The 26,914-nt window shown below is 47.4% G+C and overlaps 1 protein-coding gene and 1 long non-coding RNA gene across 3 annotated transcripts in view; one reads left to right on the top strand and one right to left on the bottom strand.

Annotated features, from left to right (window-relative positions):
- The window catches only part of LOC140410620 (uncharacterized), a 55,792-nt gene extending 35,953 nt beyond the window's left edge, over nt 1–19,839 (top strand). The window contains exon 2 of the long non-coding RNA XR_011940697.1: nt 19,169–19,839. This is a non-coding gene — a long non-coding RNA (uncharacterized lncRNA). The remainder of the gene's footprint in view (nt 1–19,168) is intronic.
- The window catches only part of selenoi (selenoprotein I), a 101,354-nt gene that overhangs the window by 10,053 nt on the left and 64,387 nt on the right, over nt 1–26,914 (bottom strand). For both annotated transcript variants that reach the window (XM_072498934.1, XM_072498935.1), the window contains exons 4-8: nt 26,311–26,385; nt 11,886–12,148; nt 8,906–9,014; nt 6,689–6,737; nt 528–708 (exon numbers count right to left, since the gene is read on the bottom strand). In XM_072498934.1, coding sequence (XP_072355035.1) covers nt 528–708; nt 6,689–6,737; nt 8,906–9,014; nt 11,886–12,148; nt 26,311–26,385 — 677 coding nt within the window. The remainder of the gene's footprint in view (nt 1–527; nt 709–6,688; nt 6,738–8,905; nt 9,015–11,885; nt 12,149–26,310; nt 26,386–26,914) is intronic.

A 26,914-nucleotide genomic window follows, 5' to 3' on the forward strand; every position in this document is an offset into this window, starting at 1 on the left:
ATTGAGGTACAAGGAAACTCGGAATGTTTTTACTGGATACTGAAAAAGTTGTTGCCATCAGTCCTGCAACTTTCAGGCAATATTATATATCATTTTTAATCTCCAAGCCTGGGATAGCTCAACAAACATGGTTGAGACTATTCCTAAGATCTATTCAATTGGCAGTTAACTGATGAGAAACTGATAAATCATTCATCCAATATGAATAGGTCTGTAAACAATGCATCTATCGGTGGGTTTCTGCCATTGATGACCATTCTGAAAATACATGATCAGTAAAATACATGATCAGAAGTAATGCTGAAATGGAAATGTTATATTTGGGAAATACATGGCCACAATACATTTTCTACCCTGAAGGTTTAGATCTTACAAAATATACAGTGCCACTGAATGCTCCACATCTATTAACTGCTACTTCAGCAGTGTCACAGTTCGTGCATCTCTCAGAAACCAGTTCAAGCGTAACAAGCATGGTCCCTTCCTGCTAATCATACACTACAATAATTTGTATGACTGGGTCTTACCGTAATATTAGAAAACGCTGTGCCAACCAAAAAGTATAATATTCTTGGATGTTTCTCTATAACATCATATGGTGATGTACAGACCCAGAACGTGCAAAGACCGAAAAGCAATACTGGCGAGATGAATGGCAGCATGGCTTCATAAAAGGAGTGGTGCTTCAGGGTGTTAGACCTATATGCTCTAACAGTGAAGAAAGTACAGGTAATCAAAGCAGTCAAACTCTGCCCAAGTAAATCAAAATTTCCCATGCTATGTTGATAACAGAATTCTTTATCATGCAGCACAGCACGCATAACACTTCAAAAACCCAAATTTGAACTAAAACAGGCTACAAAAATGATACCACCCCATCAAAGCTTTACACTAATTTATTACATTGTACATAAATTTGGAAAATTGGTCTTTCCTTGTATGTGCTTACTAACTTGGCCCAGCGAGTGCAGATGCAATACATCATCATAGCTAATCTCACAAGCATTTACAATTCCAGACCCCTCTAATAAGTGAACATCTGACTTCCAGTTGCGGCTACGCCGAGGTAGGTCGCACGGTCGGCAGCTCCCGCCGATAACGGACTTTTGGGCCCTTTTAAGGAGCTCCAGTGGCACTTGGACGACGATTCCCCGTGTGGGAAGGAAACAGTGAGGGTCCCTCAGTGCTGTATGGAGTGGACCAGGAGTGGGGCGGTCAAAAAAGCGGCTTTGGAGAAGAGAACGGGCACGAAAAAGCAAATTGGCGGCTGGTGGGGATCAGGCAGCGTGGGCCCAGTGGTCACGGGAGCAGCAGGAGTTTTTAAAGAAGCTGCTTTGCGGATTTAAAGGCGGAGATGCTGGCCCCTATGAAGGTGTCGATTGAAAGGTTTGTGGAGACCCAGAAGATACAGGGGACAGCGATCAAAGAGGTGTAGCAAAAGGCCTCTGATAATGGGGACAAGATTCTGGGCCTGGCGGTTAGAGTGGAGGCGCACGAGGCGCTCCACAAAAAATGGCAGGAGAAGCTGGAGGACCTGGAGAATAGGTCAAGGACGCAGAACCTGTGGATTCTGCGTCTCCCTTAAGGCGTGGAGGGATCGGATGCTGGGGCATGTGAGACCACGATGCTGGATACGCTGATGGGCGCGGGGGCTGTCCCGCGGACCCTGGAGCTGATGGGGCGCACAGAGTCCTGGCAAGGAGGCTGAGGGCGAACGAGCCGCCGAGGGCTATGGTTGTACGGTTCCACCGCTTCATCGACAAGGAGTGTGTCCTGCGATGGGCGAAGAAGGAGCAGAGCAGCAGGTGGGAGAACACCTAGATCTGTATTTATCAAGACTGGAGTGCAGAGCTTGCCAAGAAGCGTGCGGGATTCAACCGGTCCGGTCCTCCACAGAAAGTGGGTGAAGTTCGGGCTGTTAAAACCAGCGAGGCTGTGGGTTACATATCAGGACCGGCACACTATTTTGACACGCCGGATGAGGCATGGACTGCTCATCAACTCGCGTTAATGGACTGCAGTATGTTGTGGGGGTTGTTGGTGTGTGGTGGGCGGGGGGGGGGGGGTGTTATGCTGGGGTTTCCCCCGTGTTTTCTTGTGTTTATGTGGCCCCTTTGCCCTGGGCCTCGAGGCTTTGGGCGAGGTCGCAGTTGGGAAGAGCTGCGTCACAGGAGGTGGGGTCGGCCCAGACAGGGAGCGTGGTTTACCCGCGAAATGGTGGGAGTGGCACCTGAAGCTGGGGGTTTGAGTGTACGGTACTTTGTTTTTCTTTCTCTGTTCACATGGGGTGGGGGTGGGTAAAGAGAAACTCTCTCTACCCCACTTAGGTTGGGGGGTTGGAGATTTGTAAGGGGAACCCACAGGGGGATTGGAGGTGGAGGCGAGAGCGGCCAGGGTCAGCACGAGTCAGCTGACTTACAGGAGTGCAATGAAGAGGGGGGGGGGGGGGGGGCGCGCTATGATGCTGCTGTGCTGACTGAGGGGGAAATCGATGGTAACAGGTAGAATCAGGATGGGGAGCCTCCGCCTGGGGGGCTGGAGGGTGCGGGAGGCGCGGGCACAAGGGGATGGATAGTTGGCAGGGGGTGGGGCTGGGGGTAGCCCCCAAACTAGGCTGATCACGTGGTACAGGAGAGGCCTGAATGGGCCGGCCAAGAGGGCCTGTGTTTTCTCGCATTTAAAGGAGCTAAAGGCAGACGTAGCCATGCTACAAGAAACGCACCTGAAGATCGCGGATTAAACCATGCTGAGGAAAGGATGGGTGGGGCAGGTTTTCCACTCAGGGCTGGATGCGAAGAACAGGGGGGGGGGGGTGGGAGGGTCGCAATTTTGTGAGCAAGCGGGTGGCATTTGAGGTGGCGGGTATTGTGGCAGATAAACGGGGTCGATATGTTATGGTGAGTGGCATGTTGCAGGGGTCCCGGGTGGTGCTAGTGAATGTGTATGTTCCGAACTGGGACATTGCAGGGTTCATGAAGCGGGTGTTGAGTAGGATTCCGGATCGGGAGTCATGCAGTTTGGTAATTGGGGGGGGGGGGGAATCTTTAACACGGTCCTGGGCCCAGCACTGGATCGGTCTAGGTCGAGATCGGGTAAGAGGCCGGCAGCGGCCAAGGTCCTGGGGGGGGTTCATGGACCAGATTGGGGGGGCGGGGGAAGGAGAGTGGATCCGTGGACATTTGTCAGGCCAAGGCGAAGGAGTTTTCCTTCTTCTCCCATGTGCACAAGGCGTACTCGCGGTTTGAGTTTTTCGTGGTAAGTAGGGCGCTAATCCCGAGAGTGGAGTATTCGGCCATTGCGATCTCGGACCATGCCCCGCACTGGGTGGAGTTGCGGGAGGAGGGAGGCCAACGCCCTCTGCGGAGAATGGACGTGGGACTACTGACAGACGAGGAGATCCGTGGGCGGGTTCGGAGATGTATCCAATGCTATGTGGAGACCAATGATAATGGGAAGGTTTCGGTGAGTGTGATCTGGGAGGCACTGAAGGCAGTTGTCAGAGTGGAGCTAATTTCAGACAGGGCCCACAGAGAGAAGAGGGATAGGATGGAGAGGGAGAGATTGGTGGGGGAGATACTTAGGGCGGACAGGAGGTATGCGGAATCCCCCGAGGACGGGTTATTGAAGGAGCGCCGGAGCCTGCAGGCGGAGTTTGACTTGCTTACCACGGGGAAGGTTGAGGCTCAGTTGAGGAAGGTACAGGGAGCTGTGTACAAGTATGGGGAGGAGGCAAGTAGGATGCTGGCACATCAGCTGCGGAAGAGAGGTGGCCAGGGCGATTGGGGGAAATTAGAGATGGGGGGGGGGGGTAACATGGCACTGAGCTCGGCAAGGATTAACGAGGTCTTCAAGGACCTTTGTGGCAAAATGTACGAGTCAGAACCCCGGGGGAGGATGATGCAGTTCCTGGACCAACTGAGGTTTCCACAGGTGGAGATGGGGCGAAGAGAGGGATTGGGGGCCCCGATTGAGATGGAGGAACTTGTCAAGGGGTTAGGGGGTCTGCAGGCGGGTAAGGCCCTGGGACCGGATGGGTATCCCGTAGAGTTTTATTAGAAATTCTCAGAGCTGCTGGGTCCGCTGTTGTTGAGGACTTTCAATGAGGCTAAGGAAAAGGGACCCCTTCCCCCTACGATAGTGCAGGCTCTGATCTCGCTTATCCTCAAGCGAGATAAAGACCCGTTGCAATGTGGTCCTATATGCCGATTTTGCTCCTTAGGTGTGGATGCCAATCTGTTGGCCACTAGAATTTAGGACTGTGCCCCGGGAGTGATCAATGAGGATCAGACGGGGTTTGTGAAGGGCAGGCAGTTGAATACGAATGTGCGGAGGCTCCTGAATGTGATCATGATGCCCTCGAAAGGGATGGATGCAGAAGTGGTAGCGGCAATGGACACAGAAAGCCTTCGATCGGGTGGAGTGGGAGTACCTGTGGGAAGTGTTAGGCAGATTTGGGTTTGGAGAGGAATTTATAGGGTGGGTCAAATTGTTGTATCAGGCCCGGATAACGAGTGTGTCGACAAACAGGCTGCGGTTGGGGTACTTTAGATTATATCGATGGACGAGGCAGGAGTGCCCCCTGACATCCCTGCCGTTTGCCCTGACGATCGAGCCGCTGGCCATGGCGTAGAGGGAGTCCAGAAACTGGATGGGGTTGGTTCGGAGGAGGGAGGAGCATCGTGTTTCACTGTATGCAGATGACCTTCTCCTGTACATTGCGGATCCGGTGGTGGAGGGGATGGGGGAGGTCATGCAGATTCTTAGGGATTTGGGAGACTTTTCGGGGTATAAGCTGAATGTTGGGAAAAGTGAGCTTTTTGTGATACTTGCGAGGGGCCAGGAAAAGAGGCTGGGAGAGCTACCGCTTAAGATGGAGGAGAGGAGCTTTCACTACTTGGGCATTCAGGTGGCTAAGAGGTGGGACATGCTGCCGCTTTCCCTGGCGGGCAGGGTGCAATCCGGAAAGGTGACGGCCCTCCCCAGGTTCTTGTTCGTCTTCCAGTGCCTTCCCATCCTCATCCCCAAGTCCTTTTTCAAGCGGGTAAATAGGATTATTATGGGATTTGTGTGGGCAAACAAGACCCTGCGTGTTCTTGGAGCCGTCGGGGGGGGGGGGGGGGGGTGGTTGGCACTGCCGAACTTTTGCAGCTATCACTGGGCAGCGAATATATCCATGATTAGGAAATGGGTAATGGAGAGAGGGGGGGGCAGCGTGGAAACGGTTGGAAGCGGCGTCTTGTAAAGATACCAGCTTGGGAGCACTGATAACAGCACTGTTGCCGCTTTTGCCGACGCGGTATACCACAAGCCCGGTGATGGCGGCGACATTGAGGATCTGGGGGCAGTGGAGACTGCACAAGGGGAGAGGCAAAGGCTTTAGTCTGGGCCCCGATAAGGAACAATCACAGGTTTGTTCCGGGTAGAATAGGCGGGGGTTTCCTAAGTTGGCACAGGGCAGGTATTAAAAGGGTGGGGGACTTGTTCATTGATGGGACTTTTGCTAGTCTGAGGGCGCTGGAGGAGAAATTTGGGTTACCCCCAGGGAATACCTTTAGGTACATGCAGGTTCGGGCGTTTGTGAAAAAGCAGGTGGGGGAATTCCCGCTGCTGCCTGCCCGGAGGATATAGGATAGGGTGGTCTCGGGCGTGTGTGCAGGGGATACAAGATATCGGAAATATATCAGGACTGCAGGAGGCAGAGGAGGCCTCGGTGGAGGAGCTGAAGGGCAAGTGGGAGGTGAAGCTGGATGAGGGCCTGTGGGCTGATGCCCTGGGCAGGGTCAATTCCTCATCTTGCGCCAGGCTTAGCCTGATTCAGTTTAAGGTGGTGCACCGGGCACATATGACAGTGGCGAGAATGAGTAAGTTCGTTGGGGTGGAGGACAGGTGCGTGACGCGCTCAGGGAGCCAGCAAATCATGTCCATATGTTCTGGGCATGCCCGGCACTTACAAGATTTTGGAAAGGCTTTGCAAAGGCTATGTCCAAGATCTTGGACACTCGGGTAAAACCGAGCTGGGGGATAGCGATATTTGGGGTGTCAGACGATCCGGGAGTGCAGGAGCCGAAAGAGGCCGGAGTTCTGGCCTTTGCCTCCTTGGTAGCCCGGAGAAAGCTCTTGTTAATGTGGAGGGACGCGAAACCCCCCAGCGTAGAGGCTTGAGTCAGTGACATGGTGGGATTTCTCAGGTTGGAGAGGATAAAGTTTGCCTAGCGAGGGTCCTTGCAGGGGTTCTCCAGGCGGTGGCAACCGTTCCTTGACTTTCTCGGGCAACGTTAAGTGGAGGTCAGCAGCAGCAGCAAACCGCGGGGGGGGGGGGTTGGGCGGTGGATGGATTTCATTTGTAAAGGGCAGATACCCCACCTTGTTTTGTTAAATGGTTAAGTTGTTTTCTGTTTCATTGCTAGGTTTTCTTTTCGTTGTTTTTTTTTGTAGTGGTTTGTAAAAATTATTGAAAAATTGAATAAAAACATTTTTAAAAAGTGAACATCCATGATATTAAGTCTCAAATTCTATTTCAAGGAATATTGGAATAAAGAATAAACAAGGCTGATAAATACTAAATTTGTGATTGAGGTTAATGACAGCATGTGTTTAATTAAAGTTACCCATTAGCTTTTAAATTATAACATTTAACATGTGACAGAACTTAAATATGGAAATAAATTTATCCAAAGCAAATACTTACTTGAAAACATTATACAAACTCACAGGAAATGTGACGATAAAGGCACAACCTAGAAAATAGATCAAATAATTTTCAATACATACATAAGCAGCAGGTATGTCCATTAAACCAGTTGCTCTATTTTTCAATAAATTTACAATGGCAGGCTGAAAGTCTTCACATCCAAATCACCTAATAAAAGGAAAATGGTATGCTCAAGATGGGAACCATGCTTCAATACTTCTGGTGCTCAGTCATAAATGTAATTAATTTCCCCACATTCTGAAAGTTTAAAAATAAAAATTAATTTGTGCCCAATGTCTTCCTCATGCTGTTAGATTTCAATTCACAAACATGATGTTGAAAAACCAAGTATTACAATAACGTGATGTCAAATATTTTTTGACATGAACAGTTAAATTTTGAAGCATACAATGACCACAGGATCCAAACTCTGGCCATGGACTGGTTCTGACATTCAAATCCTGGCAATCTAGACCAGAAAGTGCAGATCATAGTATTACTCATGTTAGATGTCTCATCTTCTGCTTTATCCTGATTCAATTTCTTATGCTTTAATCAATGAATAATAATTCCAAAATCAAAACATCAAGATGGGCTAGTACTGGCTTTGCATACAGGAAAACTAATGAGAAAACCTTAAACATCATAAATGGTTCATGAAGCTCCATGGCATACATTTACATAGCTCGTAAATGGCTCACAAAGTCAAACAATTTGGCTAATGCTAAACTGGAGAATTTAAAGGCCTGGGCTTTGTGCTGGTAATGGCAGCAACGTAGTCGGCATTCACGATCCTTGGCTTCAGAAAATTACAGCAAAATCTGGAATCCATGCATGCCTGGAACAAAATGGATATCCAAATGTTGCTCCAGGCAAATCTATGCTGTTCTTGATGACACACCCTTGGACTGAAAGTTACATCTTACTGAATGAGGTGTAACTGAAATTAAAAGTGAAAAGTATAAAACTTTCTGGTTTGCTGTCTGTGAGAATGCTTCAATGTGATTAACTGCCTACTTGCTTGCTAACAGCACAGAGATCCACTCAGATGCATTTAACTTGACGCCAGGTAGAAACTGCCACCAAGAAAGCAAACGTCCATGCCACAGAGATCATTAGATCTTTGTGGACAGTGTTCTTCAAGGTCAGCAGGAAGCACAATTGTTTCACCAGGGTGGCAAAATCCAGGCCATAGTTTTAATAATGCCAGCCGAATTGTATTTTTGCCATTGTCTATCACCTATTTTTACTACCTCAACTTTTACTTTTATTTCACCTGCATATCATGTTTTACATGTATCTGATTCTGGCTTTACATTTAAATTCCAACAATACTGACTCTAGTTTTGAGTACCAGCCTCTGAATGGCATTAATGTGCAACCTGTGACCCATTAAGTAAAATTTAGTCTAGGATTCTGAAGACTTGTCCCAAAAATAAAAATACTGATTGCTTCAATAACACAACTAGGTCAAACTTGGACACGATGTTTGGGTTAACACTTGGATTATAAAGTCTAAAGTAAGTTTTAAAAACACTACTTCACACATGACATACATGTTGAACAGTAAAATAGGATATCCAAAAATCATTGTAGAGATTTGAGGAAACAAATGTGGAACCTCCAGTACACCAACATAATTCATGTTTCTCCCATGTACTGTCCAAATATTCCACACCTGTGCTCAGAAATTACCAGTTAAAAAAGGATACGGCAAAGTGGGTAATATATAACCAAAATACGGTGGATGCTGAAGACAAAGTCTGAAATACCAAACAGAAAATGCTCAGGTCAGACTCTGTGCAGAGAAAGAGTTTAATATTTCAGGTGGATGATTTTTCATCAGAACTGAGATCTGATGAAAGTTCATCAACCTTAAACATCAACTGTTTCTCGCTCAACAGGATACTGTCCGACTTGTTGAGCATTTTATTCATGGTAAAAAAAAATCTTTTGATGCAGAATCAATTTTATGATCTTGCTTAAATGCACTCATTTTACAGGCCTATATATCATTCGGAGTCAGAAGGACAAAATAGTAACATTCTCCTAGTCAGATGGAAGGAATATAATTGACTGTCCTTTGACAGCGGGACGGAGATCAAGAGCGTGCCCGGTGCAGATGGGAATTCAATGTGAAGCACAGAGGCACAACCTAAGCCAATACTGTTTTCACACTAATAACTCTTACCATATTTAACTAATGCTACATACCCAGAATCATGACACTGAAGAGATCTCGGTACTGGAAATTAAGGACGATGGGTCCATACCAAGCTTCAACGCCAACTATAGCAGTTATGATGTATACAACTGAAATGGTCTGGAAGAGAATTAAGAGGTCTAAGCTTTTTTAGGCTTCTTTGTGGCCTGTTTTTCTGCAATGCTCTGTATTTGAATGTGTATGTCTGCAACAGATTTATAACACCTAACTAATTTCATAGTTAGTTTAACATGCTTAACCATCTCTATAAAGAAGAAATTTTATAAATGATTATCTTAATCACTGTAGTGAGAAGTTGGCCAGTTCATTAACTGTCTTAACATTTTCACCATAGGGAATCGCCCATTCAACAAGGTAATCAACACAAAATACCATTAACTGATATATTCAAGCTGTATCTTGAGCTTTTAAAATTTCTTACACACTGTAGACATAAGGAAAAAGCAGACAGAATTAAGTGTATCCGCACACTTTTTTTAAATTGGCATTTTATAAAGATAAACTAATATCCTTGTGTTACAGTTTGGTCTTCATTAAAATATTTTAATGTTAAAACAACGGACTGACATTTATGGAAACAGCTTTGGAGTTTTACTGCACTATTTCAGAAGAATATGGTTGAATCCATACACAGCTCCTTTCAACCTCAACGTCTCATTAAGGGCACTCACCTATTTTGAACCATTATCAAACCTAAAGGCAACTCTTTTTGGAACTGAAGGAAATAAGTTTGCGGTAAGCAAGGCTCAACACAAAATGATTTCAAGTGGCCTAGACTTCTGTAGTCACCATCAAAGCAAGGGCGCTCACTGCTGACCTAAAAAAGAAGCCCGACTCAAAAGATCTAACAATCACTGGCGAGAACTTTACCTTTCAATGTGCAATTGATTCAGCATAGTTTAATGAAAATTCCAGTGTTACGCTGCACTGATGTCATCAAGCTTCCCAGGCAGCCAGTCGCATTAGAAAATTTTCAGACAGCCAACCAGGAAATGAAAAGCACGAATCAAGCCACTTAATTTTTTTTTTCCCATATAGTGCAACTTAATGTTTGGGACAAACAGATAGAGTCCAAGCAAAGGTGGAACATCACAAAAACTTGTTATTAAAATCTAGCCATTAAGTCATAAAGACATTTAACACTCCACAAACATAACATTTTCTTTTTAGGGTCAGATCTGTTTTTCCACAGAACATTACTCAGATCACTGTCAGAAACCCAGCTTCACGACAAGGCTGAACTTTTTAAGGGATTTCTAACAGCGATAGGAGAGCAGAAAAGGGGCTATAGTAGCTAAATTAATAGATTTTACTGATTGCTGGGGCGGTCCATGGTGCAGCCTGTGGCAGAGAAATGAGTGACAGACTGCAACTTCAGATTTCCACATCACCTACACTTGCACCAAATCCTGAAGTGGTCAGTCAAGGGGATAAAGGCAGAAAATGCTGACAGTTCGCTTCAAAAGGCCTCCAAATTCCAGGCCATTTTAAACTGAAGGTAGGAGCTAGGGCAGCTGGTCAGATCAGCTAATGATGCTGTACAGGGATCAATGCTGGGACCACAGCTATTCACAATTTACATCAATGATTTGGACTCCAAAATCAGAAACAATTTCAAAATTTGCAGAAGGCACCAAATTGGGAGATGTGGCGAACACAAAGGAAGAAGGTGACAAAATACAACATTAAAAAGCTTGCAGAATGGAAAACTATTTAGAAAATGGATTTCAATACAGCCAAATGTGAGGTGGTGGATTTGATTAGGAAGAATGAGGCCACATATTTCTTGAAAAATAAATGTTTGAATGGGTTGGAGGGCAAATCACAAAGTAGCAACGCAAGCTCCTAGCATCACAAACAAAAGGCAAGTGCTAGAGGTCATTTCTAAAGGGATAGACTTGAAGAGCAAAGAAACTATGTCAACCCTGTGTGGAACCTTGGTTGGAGTATTGTTCATAGCTCTGGTCTCCATAATATGAAAAGGGCACATAACTGTTGCAGAAGTTGCAAAAACGATCACAAGGATAATACTAAAGGAAATATAAATCAGAAAAGGCTGAACCAGATGTGGCGTTCTGATGGAGATCTTTAAGAAAATATTTCCACTGTGGGGAAGACCCAAACTAGAAGTCATAAAAATGTGTACTAATTAATAAATTCAACACCGAATTCATAAAAACTACGGCAAGAATGTGTAACATGCTACGAGCAGTTGAAGTCAATAGTACAGATGCATTTTAAGGTAACTAGATAAGCACATGAGAATGGATTAGAAGGATACAAAAATAGGGCTAGATGAAGCAAATTTGGAGCAGGCCTTTATAAGTGCCAGTGTAGATCAGTTGGGCCAAATGATCAGTTCCTGTGCCATACACTGTGTTCTATCCATCTTTGTGTAACCATATGGCTATGATCTGAAATGCACTGGCAGAAAGGGTAGTGCAGGAAGATTCAAGTTTGGTTTACAAATGAGAATTAGACGAGTACTTGAAGTGAAAGATATTTGCAGGGTTAGAGAGAACAATGGAAAGAGGAGGACTTGCTGGATTGCTCTTGCAAGGACTCAATGGACCAAATGGCTTCCTTCCATGCTGCAACCATTTTATAATTCATGAAATACCAAATTTTCCAAGACAATTCCAAGCTTAAACTTCGGACTTTCAATATTAAGAATATTTATCTGCAGAACACTTCGCTAACTCTTAACTATCAGCCACATGCACAAATATTTGACCAAGAAAAAAAGTTGAAGTGCAGGTTACAAGTATTACTTCTGCCAACTGACATCCACTGAAGTGTGCCAGTTTTAAGAGTTTCAAAAACCAATGCACTTCAACTAAACACGTGTAGACAGTAGGTAAAGCTATGTTTGTCTCAAGCACTGCACATCAAAAGGGTTGTGTGTGAAGCACTTACCATGACAAAACTACCACATAAAATCCAAATATTTTTATTTTTAAAGTTACTTACCACTTGACTAATGTCATATCCCCAAGGAAGGAAAAGTACTCCTGTATTGTATTTCTCCCAGTGGGAAAGTATGAAGGAAAACAGCACCACCCACAGAATGAAGAAAAGGGTAAGAACACTGACACCTGCATCCCCACGTCCAAAGATGGAATAGACAGTGACTACAAAAAATATGCACGCCCAGCTGTCCAAACCATGGTCAAAGAGTTCTCCGAGTGGAGTGCTGGAGCTGGTCCGCCGAGCTTGCTTCCCATCAACCCCATCTGTCAGAAATTGATAGAGATAAACCCAGTGTTAGAGTTACCACAATATTTCCCAAACAAAACAATTTTGGTTTAATACCATGTATTGATAATCCACCTATCCAGGTATATGGCCATTGTTATAAATATTTCCTCCCATTTCTTCATTGGGTTATACAAATATCTGGGTAGGAAAGGGTAGCAAAAGGAAATCACGTGGCATGGACTGTACATATCTAAAAAACCAAATTTGTATTTGTACAGCATCTTTAACAGTAGAACAACCAAGGTTCTTCACAGGAAAATCCAAAACACAATTTGACACCATGTCGTTCAAGAGGTAATTATAGCAGATGACCAAGCACTTGGTCAAAGCTAGATTTTAAGTTGTGTCTTAAAGGAGGAAAGGAGACGCAGCGAGATTTCGGCTGGGTGAAATTCCAGAGCTTAGTCTTTGCAGCTGATGGTAAGGCCACCAACAGTGGAGTCATTAAAATCAAGAGGCCAGAGTTGGAGAACTGCTGACTGGAAGAGATGACAAGGATTATCAAGGTGTAGCTTAACTGGAAGCCAAATATTGGTTAGCAATAAAATAAAGTTCATATTGTATTAATCTCAGGGCAACAGAACAGGAGTGAGCCATTCAGCTCCTCAAACCTGTCTCAACATTCATTTAGATAACAGCGGATCTGCATTGACACTTGAGCTTCACCATGGCAACCTCGAAGTTACTGACCACTTAACTAATGTCATAACGGACTTCCGGGTGCGGCTATGCAGAGCTAGGTCGCATGTTCGGTAGCTCCCGCTTGGAACGGATTTTTGGGCTCTTTTAGGGAGCCCCCACGGCATTTTTTCGACATTTCCCGGTGTTGGAAGAAGACTGCAACATTCCCCCGACAGTGACCCCCAGGAATGGTATGTCTCTTGGTTATCAGACCCGGCAGAAACAGTAAAAGAGGTGGCTGTAACTGCAGGATAAACAGAGCCTCTTCCAGCAGGCAGCAGGGGAAGGGCAAGTTTAAAGTCTGCAAGCTGACTTGAGGGCCTTTATTAAAGGTGAATTCTAGCAGTAGAGGGAACAGCTGTGAAAAGATCTCCCAAGGCCAGTGGAGAAGCGGGGACGAGGCTTCCGGTGGCGGCCATGGAGGAGTAGGTCATGCATTCGGCAGCTCCCGTTTGGAACGGACTCTCAGACCTTTTTCAGGAGTTTCCACAGACTTTTTGGGGCACATTGGTGAAGCGAACACTACCAAAAGGATTCCCTCTCGAGACTTCCAGTTGCGGCTATGCAGAGCTAAGTCGCACATTCGGCGGCTCCCACAAAAACGGACTTTTGGGCTCTTTTCAGGGCCCCCAAGGGCACTCTTTTGACGTTTCCCGGTGTGGGAAGGAGTTAATAATAGCTCCAAGTCAGTATATGGCTTTAACTAGGAGCAGGGCGACAAAAAAGGTGGTGGTGGACCCGAAGAGAGGAAGGAAAGAAGGACAAAATGGCGGCGGGCGGAGACCAGGCAGCGTGGAGGGAGTGGGCGGAGGAGTAACAGGAGGGTATCCAGCGCTGCCTCAGAGAGATTAAAACGGACCTGCTAGAGCCGATGAAGGCTTCTATTGATAAGCTGCTGGAGACACAGACGGCCCAGGGGGTGGCGATCCGAGAGGCTCGACAAAAGATCTCTGACAATGAGAACGAGATCTTAGGCCTGGAGGTTAAGGCGCATCACAAGAAATGGCAGGAGCGGTTCGAGAAGATGGAGAATCAGTCAAGGCGGAAGAATCTGCGGATTCTGGGCCTCCCGGAGGGGCCGGATGTGGGGGCCTATGTGGTCACCATGTTAAACTCGCTGATGGGAGCGGGGTCCTTCCAGGGGCCCCTGGAGCTGGAAGGGGCCCATAGAGTGTTGGCGAGGATGCCCAAGGCTAACGAGCCTCCGCGGGCGGTGCTGGTGAGGTTCCAGCGGTTCGTCGGTCGGGAGTGTGTGCTCAGGTGGGCCAAGAAGGAGAGGAGCAGCAGGTGAGAGAACGCGGAGGTTCGGATATGCCAGGACTGGAGTGCGGAGGTGGCGAAGAGGAGGGCCGGGTACAATCGAGCGAAGGCGGTGCTGCACAGGAAGGGGGTGAAGTTTGACATGTTGCAGCCGGCGCGGCTGTGCGTTACCTACAAGGACCGGCACCATTATTTTGAGTCTCCGGAGGAGGAGTGGGCCTTTGTTCAGGCCGAGAAGCTGGACACAGACTGAGGGTCGGGATGGGCGATTGGGGATCGCGGTGGATATGTTATGCCTATTTTTGGTTTGGGGGGGGGGGGGGGGGCCTTTGCATTGTTTTGGGTTTCTTTTTCTCTGTGTTTTTCTCTTTTGGGTTGCGGAGGGTAGATGGGGCAGGTTAGGCACTGTTTTGGTTGGTGGCGGGGCCTGTTAGGTGGAGAGCGCAAGCTTTTTTCCCGCGCCGAAGACTTGGGGGGGGGGGGGGGGGGGGGAGAGAAGCGAGGATTGTTTCCCATGCTTAGAACGGAGGGGGGAGGGGGAGAGCCTGTGGATGGGGAGCGGGAGAGGAGGGTGTGCCACACAATGGGAGTCGTCGAAGGGGAGGCAGGACTGGCCCGGGTCAGGAGGAGTCAGCTGACTTGCAGAAGTGCAGTGGGGGGAGTAAACCAGCTAGGATGGGTCCTAGCCCGGGGGGGGGGGGGGGGGGGGAGAAATCGAGTTGCTGCTGCCAAGGTCAAGGAGGAGCTGGAGCGAGTGGGGAGGGGGGGGGGGGGGGGGGGGGGCTGTCGAGACGGGGATATGCCGCTGTGGGGAACGGGCCGGGTGTGGGGTGCGGGCGCGTGGCTGGCTGAGGAGGGGTCATGGCTAATCGGCGGGGGAGGGGGGCGGGTAGCCCCCTGATCCGACTGATAACCTGGAATGTAAAGGGACTGAATGGGCCGGTTAAGCGGGCCCGCGTGTTCGCGCACCTGAAGGGGCTCAAGGCGCATGTGGTTATGCTCCAGGAGACACACCTGAAGGTTGCAGACCAGGTAAGACTGAGGAAAGGGTGGGTAGGTCAGGTGTTTCACTCGGGGCTAGATGCCAAAAATCGAGGGGTGGCGATCTTGGTAGGAAAGGTGTCATTCAAGGTGTTGAGCATTGTGGCAGATAATGGCAGTAGGTACATTATGGTAAGTGGTAAGTTGCAGGGTGGTACTGGTCAACATGTATGCTCCGAACTGGGACGATGCGGGTTTTATACGGCGTATGTTGGGTCGGATCCCAGACTTGGAAGTGGGGGGCCTGATAATGGGGGGAGACTTTAACACGGTGTTGGATCCGGCACTGGATCGCTCCAGATCTAGGACAGGTAGGAGTGTAGAGAGTGTAGAGAGTGACCAAATGGGAGGGGTGGACCCTTGGAGATTTGCAAGGCCAGGGGCTAGGGAATTTTCATTCTTCTCACATGTCCATAAGGCTTATTCCCGGATCGACTTTTTCATTTTGAGTAGGGCGCTGATAACGAGAGTAGAGGATAACCGAGTATTCGGCAATAGCCATTTCGGACCACGCCCCGCATTGGGTGGACTTGGAGATGGGGGAGAGGGACCAGCGCCCGCTGTGGCGCTTGGAGGTGGGGCTGTTGGCGGGTGAGGAGGTGAGGAGGTGAGCGAGCGGGTCCGAGGAAGTATAGAGGTACTTGGAGACCAATGACAACGGGGAGGTCTGAATGGGGATGGTATGGGAGGCACTGAAGGCGGTGGTGAGGGGAGAGCTGATCTCCATTAGGGCCCACAAAGAGCGGAGGGAGAGAGGCTGGTGGGGGAGATGGTGAGGGTAGACAGGAGGTATGCGGAAGAGCCTGAGGAAGGATTGTTGAGGAAGAGACGCGGCCTCCAGGCCGAATTCAACCTGGTGACCACCAGGAAGGCGGAGGTGCAGTAGAGGAAGGCCCAGGGGGCGGTCTACGAGTATGGGGAAAAGGCAAGCCGGATGCTGGCGCATCAGCTTCGGAAGCAGGACGCAGCTAGGGAGATCGGGGGAGTTAAGGACAGGGGAGGGAGCGTGGTGCGGAGTTGGCATCAATGGGGTCTTCAGGGACTTCTACGAGGAATTGTACCAAACCGAGCCCCCACGGGAGGAGAGGGATGGGCCATTTCCTGGACCAATTGAGGTTTCCAAAGGTGGAAGAGGGACTGGTGGCGGGACTGGGGGCCCCGATTGGGCTGGAGGAGTTGATCAAAGGGATAGGAAGCATGCAGGCGGGGAAGGCACCGGGGCCGGATGGTTTCCCGGTCGAGTTCTATAAAAAATATGGACCTGTTGGGCCCGCTGTTAGTTAGGACCTTCAATGAGGCAAGGGAGGGGGGGGGCTTTGCCCCCGACGATGACCCGGGCACTGATCTCCTTGATCCTGAAGCAGGACAAGGATCCCCTGCAATGTGGGTCTTACAAACCGATTTCCTTGCTAAATGTAGATGCCAAGGTGCTGGCGAAGGTCTTAGCCACGAGGATTGAGGATTGTGTGCCGCAGATCATCCATGAAGACCAGACGGGGTTTGTGAACGGGAGACAGTTGAACGCGAATGTGCTAAGGCTTTTGAACGGTATGATGCCGGCGAGGGAGGGGGTCGGGGAGATAGTGGTGGCGATGGACGCTGAGAAAGCCTTTGATAGGGTAGAGTGGGGGTACCTGTGGGAGGTGAAGAGGTTCGGGTTTGGGGAGGGGTTTGTCAGGTGGGTTAGGCTGTTGTATGAGGTCCCGATGGCGAGTGTGGCCATAAATAGGAGGAGGTCTGAGTACTTTCGGTTGTACCGAGGGACGAGACAGGGGTGCCCCCTGCCCCCCTGCTCTTCGCACTGGCGATTGAACCCCTGGCTATGGCACTGAGAGAGTCGAGGAACTGGAGGGGGTTGGTGCGTGGTGGGGAGGAGCATAGGGTGTCGCTTTATGCGGACGACCTGCTGCTGCATGTGGCGGACCCGGTGGGAGGAATGCCAGAGGTAATGAGGATCCTTAGGGAATTCAGGGACTTTTCGGGGTACAAGCTCAATATGGGGAAGAGCGAGCTGTTCATAGTTCAGCTAGGGGACCAGGAGAGGGGGATTGGCGAGTTCCCACTAAAAAGGGCGGAGAGGAGCTTCAGATATTTGGGGGTCCAGGTGGTCAGGAGCTGGGAGGCCCTGCATAGGCTTAACTTTACAAGGCAGGTGGAGCAAATGGAGGAGGAGTTCAAGAGGTGGGACACGTTGCCGCTGTCCTTGGCGTGTAGGGTGCAGTCAATCAAAATGACGGAGCTCCCAAGGTTTTTGTTCCTGTTCCAGTGCCTCCCCGTGTTTATCCCGAAGGCTTTTTTCAGGCAGGTTAACAGGAGTATAATGGGGTTTGTGTGGGCGCGAGGGACTCCAAGGGTGAGAAGGGTGTTCCTGGAGCTGAGTAGAGATGGGGGGGGGGGGGGCTGGCGCTGCCCAACCTCTGAGTACTACTGGGCAGCCAAAGCGACGATGGTGCGCAAGTGGGTGATGGAAGGTGAGTGGGCTGCATGGAAGAGGCTGGAGACGGCGTCCTGTGTGGGGCGCTGGCAACGGCGCCGCTGCCGCTCCCTCCAAGGAGGTATTCCACGAGCCCGGTGGTGGTGGCGGCCCTCAATTTGGGGGCAGTGGAGGCAGCATAGGGGGGAAGTTGGGGCCTTGGCGTGGATCCCATTACGGGGGAACCACCGCCTCACAGGAAGAACAGGTGGAGGGTTTTCGGGGTGGCACAGGGCAGGGATACGAAAGTTGGGGGACCTGTTTGTGGATGGGAAGTTCTCGAGCTTGGGTGAGCTGGAGAAGTACTGGCTCCTCCCGGGGAACACCTTTGGGTACTTACAGGTAAGGGCATTTGCCAGACGGCAGGTGATGGAATTCCCACGGCTACTGCCACACACAGTACAGGACAGGGTGCTCTCGGGGAGATGGGTGGGAGTGGGGAAGATCTCGGAAACTTACCAGGTGATGCAGGAGGAGGAGGCAGCCTCGGTGGTGGAGTTGAAAGTTAAGTGGGAGGAGGAGTTGGGGGGAGGAGATCGAGGAGGGGACGTGGGCAGATGCCCTAGGGAGGGTGAATTCTTCCTCTTCGTGCGCGAGGCTCAGCCTCATACAGTTTAAGGTGCTGCACAGGGCACACATGACCGGGACGAGGATGAGCCGGTTCTTTGGGGGGGGGTGAGGACAGGTGTGTTAGGCGCTCAGGGAGCCCAGCAAATCAAACCCATATGTTCTGGGCATGCCCAGCGCTGGAGGAATTTTGGAAGGGCGTAGCGAGGACGGTGTCGAGGGTGGTAGGATCCAGGGTCAGACCGGGCTGGGGGCTCGCAATATTTGGGGTGGCAGAGGAGCCGGGAGTGCAGGAGGCGAAAGAGGCCGGAATTCTGGCCTTTGCGTCCCTGGTAGCCCGAAGGATTCTCCTTCAGTGGAAAGATGAGGCTCCCCCAAGCGTGGAATCCTGGATCAGCGATATGGCAGGGTTCATTAAATTGGAGAGGATGAGGGTTCTTTAGGCGGTGGCAACCATTCTTAGACTTTCTGGCAGAACGATAGACATTGGTCAATGGCAGCAGCAGCTCTGGGGGGGGGGTTACTTTATTTTTGTTTATGTTATTTACACTGGAGGGTCAGAGGGGGTGTATACACCAGTTGTGTTAAGTTGGGGTGTTAATGTTAATTTATTATGTACAGGGGGGTGGGGGTTTGGGGGGTTGCTTTTTTAGATTGTGTTTTGTACTTAACCCTGTTGGGTTCTTTTTTCTTTCTCATTTTGTTTTTGATATTTTATGAAAACCTTTAATAAAAATTATTTTTTAAAAAAAACTAATGTCATAACCCCCAAGGAAGGAAAAGGGCTCCTGTATTGGCCCAGTGGGAAATACAAGGGTCCTTCCTGTTTGTCCTTGTTTATTCCCTTATTTCCCCTACCTTTTATTTTTGCAATTACCATTGATCCATGGATGAGTAATGAACCTGTGATTTTAATGCAGCCTGTATATTTAACTCAAACAAAAGCAATGACCTGTGCCTTTCATTCAAACAGGAAGAAACCAGAAGACAATGATGGCTTGCTTGCTTTGATTGATTTGGCTGAAGGCCAATAAATTTGTCCAAAAAGATGTGCTCTGCCAAACAATAGGCAATGATTGGATATTATTTTTCTGGAATTTTTCTCAGAGTCACAAGGCTCGTGTTTTCTTTCACTTTCGACTCTGCAGGCTGGCTGGAAGAATCTAACCAACTCACTCCAAAAATATCCAGTTAATTCTCACCAAAAGGCCACTGAGAGAATCAATCTCTCTGGAGAAATGGCTGCGCAAACAGAATCCAGAATTTAATAACTCTCTCTCCAAAAAAGGTTGATGTGAAGTAGAGACCAGAATCTGATAATTCTCTCTAAGAACAGGCTGTGAAGCCAGAGGTCTCTCCTGGAAAAGCTATGCGGAAGATATGCTGCTGAATTGCAAAGATTACAAGCTGTAGACCAAAGACTTTAAACCACACTACTATGAAAAGAGTGCACTGAAGGACTCACAAGGACTCTCATCTTTCGACCCTAATCCTCATCTTTCTTCACCAGTGTCCTTCCCATCTATTTGTCAGTCTTCTGGATGTGGGTCAGGCATTTAAGGTACATTGAACCAACTGTATTCACTGCATATTTCATATTTGTTCTAGTTATAAATAAATAGTAAATGTGTTTAAACTTATAAACTGGTGACTGTGATTATTGGGGTTCCAAGGGCCAAAGATTTGGGGTATTTTATATGAATTGTTGGTTAATTCACTTGTGTTGCCCGGGACGAGTGAGGCTGGAATGGACTGTGCACTTTTCCAGGGTGTCGTAACAAAAAGTATGATGGGAAACAGCAGCACCCACAGAATGAAAAACGGGTTAAGAACACTGACACCTGCCTCCAAAGTCCAAAGATGGAATAGACAGCAACTACAAAAAATATATACACCCAGCTGTGCAAACCAAAGAGTTCTCCGAGTAGAGTGCTGGAGCAGGTTCATCGAGCTTGCTTCCCACTAACCCATTTGTCAGAAATTGATAAAAAGAGATAAGCCCACCCATGAAATCCTCAAAACGCTTGCGAAACAAAAAAAAAGTATTCAGTTTTCAACTGCCTCTCCTCTAGATTTTTTTTGGAGAAAATGTGTTTCAGATTTCGACAACCCTTTTGCATTCTGATATCATCCTAGAACAGCTTAGCTTTAACTTTAAGGTTCTGCACTTGATTGTTTTATAGATATTTATTGTCACATGTACCGAAGTACAGTGAAAAGTATTTTTCTGCAGCCAAGGTAACGTACACAGTACGTACATAGTAGACAAAAGAATAATCGACAGAGTACATTGACAGTGGTGCATCAACAAATAGTGATTGGTTACAGTGCAGAACAAGGGTCAAACAGGATCAGCATAGGGTGCTGTGAATAGTGTTCTTACAGGGAACAGATCAGTCCAAGGAGAGTAATTGAGGAGTCTCGTAACTGTGGGGAAGAAGCTGTTCCTATGTCTGGATGTGCGGGTCTTCAGACTTCTGCCTGATGGAAGGGGCTGGAAGAGGGCAAAGCCTGGGTGTGAGGGGTCTCTGACAATGCTGTCTGCCTTTCTGAGGCAGCGGGAGGTGTATACAGAATCAATGAGAGGATGGTAAGCGTGTGTGATGTGTTGGGATGAATTCACAGTTTCACTGGAGAAAATGGCTTCGCCCTGTTTACCAGAGAAACTTCTCTGATCATCCGGAAACATCTGAACCTTTCTAAAAATGTATTCTTGGGCGGGGTTCACATAATGGGAGCTGTTGCTTTTTTTACAAGCTCCAGTCTGCTCATCTTTTCATCCTGGTGCATATTTCATTTTCTTGGTTTACATAGTTTCCGCCATGTCCCGAGAATTGTTGATCAATGTTTCTGCACAATAGAGCGGAATTACAATGTTTACATCCTCATTTGATTGTGGCGCCTGGCAGAAAAGCTCTGCCTTTAGTGGCACAGTTACTTTTGAGCAGGTCCCGGCCCTGACGGCGCAGTGTGCATCGATGGGTGACGGCTGCCAACAAAGATGCTGTTCTGGCTAGCGTTCTCAGATACAAGGTACAGGTCATCAAGCCTAATTTCAAGAATTGCGGGGGTGTTTTTAATGGAGGTGCAATAGAAGGAGCACTGTCCCTGGGAGGAACCCACCTCCGTATGGTTGGGTTCCTGCTGCTTGGCCTGTTGTTCATCCTGATGGACTCAGGAGAGAAAGAGGGGAACAGGACAAGAGTGCTGTCAAGCCCTGACCCAGTGGTGAGTCAGTGGAGAAGTTCTAAACGAGTTTATGAGTTTGATAATTGGGCGCCATGTTTCAGGAATCTTGATCTAGAGGCTAGGCTGATTAAATTAGCCCCCCCCCCACCCCCCCCCCCCCCCGCCCCCTGAGGGGGTATCAACAGTACAGGGCCGTCTCCCGGGCCTGGGGTTGGTGTGGCCTCCCAGTCACTGGTCCAGTGTTGCCCTGCTCAGGATACCATTTGTGAGGGGTTGGGGGAGGCAAAGCTGCTTGAATAATTCCCTCCGGCTGGAGCCTAGGTTGTTGACCGCATACTTGTTGAGACAGTATGATAGAAGTAATGGTGTCTTGTGCTTGTGTTCTGAAATCCGAGAGATCTGGATTCATGATCCAGATTCATCCTCCATTTTGGTTGCCTTCATATGCCATTGAAGAACAAACTTTTATTCTGAAGAGTGCCTCACATTTCTGAATCTCATTTGTTGTCACTCCCTGTTGATCATGTTGGCTGCCTTGATGTGGCCATTTTTCCCACCCGTTTACAGGGAAGTCAATAATGTGGATGCGAGGGCCTGTACCGTTGATTATCCTGATTTAACAAGTTCATATCATGCTGAGTTGAACATGGAATAAGTATTTTTCTTTATCCTAAATAGGGGTTGGAGTTTGTGGAAATTCCTGGGGTCAGAATATCTGGAGTCTCTTCTGGCAGCACTGGGTTAGGCCAAGCCCAGTGCCAAAGTCAGTATTCTGCTATCCCAGGGAATGGGGGCGGCCTCTTTTGGGGTGCCCACAGGGGTGAGCCTGGTGTGGCTGGATCAGGCACCCGGTTGAGAAATTATGAAATGGACCAAACATTTTACCCAAGGGTTATCCTTTTCTTTGTCCTCAAGGTAGGAGTAAGGATCCTTTGTGGTTCAGATGACAGGTTCTTCTCCATTTTTACATGCCTTGGGTGGTAGTCACACTAGATCACTTAAGTAATAAATTCAAGGAATTACTGGATTATCTGGGATCTTGCATTTTTCCTTCACCATCCGCTTCTCCATCACTCTCAACAATTCATTTTTGGGGAAACAAGCATTGCTGGCATTTATTGTTCTTGAAGTGAATGGCTTTCTTTAATTCATTTGCAGTGGTTTCAAACTGCTGAGTGGATTGCATAGGGTAGTCAAAATTCAAACTAGATTGGTGAGAGAAGCAATATAGTCCAGAATGGGCAAAAACACCATGGAAGCCAGAATGGGAAGTTAAGTGATCAGCAGTTTAACAGGACCAAGGTCCAGAAGGGAGATCATCTCACAGATAAGAAAAGCTTGGAGAGGGCATGAGGGTATATAGAAGAAGACTGGAAATAAAAGGTGAGTTTGGGGGGTTGGGAAGAGAGTGTTTGGCATGGCCAACAAGCAGAAGGGATCAGCTGAACATATGGTCTCAATCTGAAGTGAAAAAGTCCTTAAGCTCCTTAAATTTGTTGGAGGTCGGAATGGAAGTGGCAGGAGTGAGGAGTTGGTGTGTGGTTGGCAGTGAAGAAAAGCAGCACGAGTTATCTCAACATTCCAGGAGGACTACAATAACAACTCAAGTAAATGTTCTATGTATGTTCATAATCCCATAATGATATTCAATAAATTAGCAATCTAAACAGCATCATTTAACAAAGGTTCTCTGATTGTGATTGGGAAGTGTTTAAACTAATGTGGCAGGGGGCTGGAAACCGATGCAGGAAGTTGGAAGGTAGTAAAACAGGGACAGAAACAAAGGGCAGTAAGGGAGGAAAGTGTAAGGCAGAGAAGCCATAGTCAAAAATCAAAAAGGGCGACAGTACAAGGTATAGTGACTGAGGGGAGCTCTGAATTGGCCCAGTAATACTAAAAGGAATAAACCGGGAAGTAAAAACATGAATGGAAAGCGACGCGGTAGGTTGTGGTACATCTGGATTTCTAGAAAGCCTTTGACAAGGTGCCACACAAAAGGTTGCTGCATAAGATAAGGATGCATGGCATTAAGGGTAAAGTAGTAGCATGGATAGAGGATTGGTTAATTAATAGAAAGCAAAGAGGGGATTAATGGGTGTTTCTCTGGTTAGCAATCAGTAGCTAGTGGTGTCCCTCAGGGATCAGTGTAGGGCCCACAATTGTTCACAATTTACATAGATGATTTGGAGTTGGGGACTAAGGGCAATGTGTCCAAGTTTGCAGGCGACACTAAGATGAGTGGTAAAGCAAAAAGTGCAGAGGATACCGGAAGTCTGCAGAGGGATTTGGATAGGTTAAGTGAATGGGCTAGGCTGGAAGCGAAGTATGGGCTGGAGCAGGGAGAAATGTTTAGATACATGCAAGTTCGAGATTTTGCCAGAAAGGAGGTACAGAACTTCCTGGAGGAGCCAGCCTCCACATTGCTGGAGGAGGTGCTGACGACAGGGGGACCAGAGAAGGGGGTAGTGTCAGCAGTCTACGGAGCTATTTTGGAAGAGGAGAAGGCACCACTGGAGGGGGTCAAAGCAAAGTGGGAGGAAGAGTTGGGAGAGGATATGGAGATGGGGTTCTGGTGCGAGGTGCTCCAGAGAGTAAATGCCTCCACCTCATGCGCTGAAGGTGGTATACAGAGCACACCTCATGAGAGCGAGGATGAACAGATTCTTTCAAGGAGTTGAAGAGGAGTGTGAATGTTGTGGGGGGGCCCCCGCTAATCACGTTCATATGTTTTGGTCCCGTCCAAAGCTAGAGGATTACTGGAAGGAGGTTTTTAGGGTAATTTCTAAAGTGGTGCACGTGAAACTTGACCCGGGCCCCCGGAAGGCCATATTCGGGGTGTCGGACCGGCCGGGCTTGGAAATGGGTGCGGAGGCAGTTGCTGTAGCCTTCGCCTCGTTGGTCGCCCAAAGGCGGATCCTGATGGGATGGAGGTCAGCCTCTCCACCGTGCCCTGGTGTGGCGGGGGGGATCTGTTGGAATTTGACTCTTGAGAAGGTTAAGTTTGAACTGAGGGGAAGGTCAGAGGGGTTCGACAATTCATGGGCATTATTCATTATGCACTTTCAAGAACGGGATAACATTGAACATTAGTTGGGGCGGATTCCTGATTCCTTTTTGTCAGTTGTTTATGTGAACATGTGGCCGAATGTTTTGGGTTTGGTGGGAGGATGGGATTGTTGTTATTGATATGGGGATTGACATATTTGTTACAGATTATTGTTTATTGTTGGTGGGTGTAAATTTGGGAGAAAATGCAAAAAAGGAGGAGAATAAAGAAATATTTTTAAAAGTGAATGGGCTAGGGTCTGTCAGATGGAATACAATGTTGACAAATGTGCGGTTATCCATTTTTGGTAGGAATAACAGCAAAAGGGATTATTTAAATGATAAAATATTAAAACTATTTTAAAACTCTGCTGTGCAGAGAGACCTGGGTGTGCTAGTGCATGAGTCTCAAAAAGTTGGTTTACAGGTGCAACAGGTGATTAAGAAGGCAAATGGAATTTTGTCTTTCACTGCTAGAGGGATGGAGTTTAAGACTAGGGAGGTTATGCTGCAATTGTACAAGGTGTTAGTGAGGCCACACCTGGAATATTGGTCTCCTTATCGGAGAAAGGACGTACTGGCACTGGAGGGTGTGCAGAGGAGATTCACTAGGTTAATCCCAGAGCTGAAGGGGTTGGATTATGAGGAGAGGTTGAGTAGACTGGGACTGTACTCGTTGGAATTTGAGGGGGGATCTTATAGAAACATATAAAATTATGAAGGGAATAGATAGGATAGATGCGGGCAGGTTGTTGCCACTGGCGAGTGAAAGCAGAACTAGGGGGCATAGCCTCAAAATAAGGGGAAGTAGATTTAGGACTGAGTTTAGGAGGAACTTCTTCACCCAAAGGGTTGTGAATCTACGGAATTCCTTGCCCAGTGAAGCAGTAGAGGCTCCTTCATTAAATGTTTTTAAGATAACGATAGGTAAGTTTTTTGAAGAATAAAGGGATTAAGGGTTATGGTGTTCGGGCCGGAAAGTGGAGCTGAGTCCACAGAAGATCAGCCATGAATGGGAAAAAGGCAGCAGCAGCAGCCCAGGATCGGGGGGGGGGGTGGGGGGGGGGGGAGGAGGAACCAGAAGGACTCTCAGGGTTGTTAATATATACTGTATAGTATGTATAGGTCGTTGCTACAGATAATTATATATTGGACTGTTAAATTATATTTTTGGAGAGTGTTACTTGTGACAAGGCAGTTGCCAATTAGGGCTAGTTTTCATTTTTGTTATTTATTATTTATTCATTTTTTTAAATAAAATAGGTCATTGTTATTTGTGTTGTTATAATATTGTGTAAAGGATGCACAATGTACTGTGTTGGTTGACCAAAAATTTTCAATGAAATATTTGATTAAAAAAAAAAGAAGATCAGCCATGATCTCATTGCATGGCGGGGCAAGCTCGAGGGGCCAGATGGCCTACTCCTGCTCATAGTTCTTATGTTTTGAACCTTTCTTAGAATTTTGGAATTCATTAAATCTTGGGTGTTCCCCTTCAGGGGTCCTTACAGATGGGCAACATTGCAAGATGCCCTGGTCAAGAGTAAGTAAGTGAGCAGCAGCTAAAGAGGTGCTCTTCTCCCACAATGCTCCTGCCTTCTTGTGCTTCAGTTCCTCAATGGTCCTAATCGCCCGCCCCCCATTTTAGTACTTCCGCAGTGCTCTGTTCTCTTCAGGTTTTTGTTCTCTGGTCTCCTACCAAGGACATACAGACTGAATTAAACAGGCATACCCATCTCACCGTTGTTGCTCGGAAATTATTTTTCCTTATAAACATTTTAAAAGGACTATCTACATACAGCTCATATTATGAGTATAATACAGTATTTATAATTCAGATGTGGATACGATGGTGATTAACCATATTTGAGAAACACTGACCTAGAGTATAGGCGGTGAAGTTTAGGAGACCAGCAGCAATCCATACCCAACTTGGAACATGCGTATAACCTGCACCTATAACAGAAAGAGGGGAGAAAAAGTGGTCACTCTCCAATAGAACATCAAGATTCTCTAAACATTTGTTTAACAGCGTGTTACAGACAAGGCTTTCCTTTTAAGTTTCCAGAAATTCATCTTTGCATTTTGCTTGAAAAATAATTCAACTGTCCCCTCCTCTTTTCTCAAATGTAATAGAGAGTTGGGAAGACCTTTCATGCGATCTCGGTCACCACAAGTACATTAATTATAAAATCTGTAGTTACTCAGTTAAAAGGTTACCCCGCTGGCCACTAAGCAACCATGGATTCCGCTGAGAAAATGTTCAAAAGGCTTGCACCAATTTTTAACCATCTGATACTTTGATTAATACATGATCTAAAAAGTGTTCTTGATTCACAGTATTTAAATTCTATTACATGATTAAAAATACAATTTGACGCAGAAATACTAAAAGGCTTACGCAAGCACTTAATTTCCCAAAACTGGAAAGCTAACCGAAATATGAGCAAAGTGATAAACAGCACATGGTGCTGTTGAAAACCTG

The sequence above is a fragment of the Scyliorhinus torazame genome, chromosome 4, assembly GCF_047496885.1.
Source record: "Scyliorhinus torazame isolate Kashiwa2021f chromosome 4, sScyTor2.1, whole genome shotgun sequence".
NCBI classification, from domain to species: Eukaryota; Metazoa; Chordata; class Chondrichthyes; order Carcharhiniformes; family Scyliorhinidae; genus Scyliorhinus; species Scyliorhinus torazame.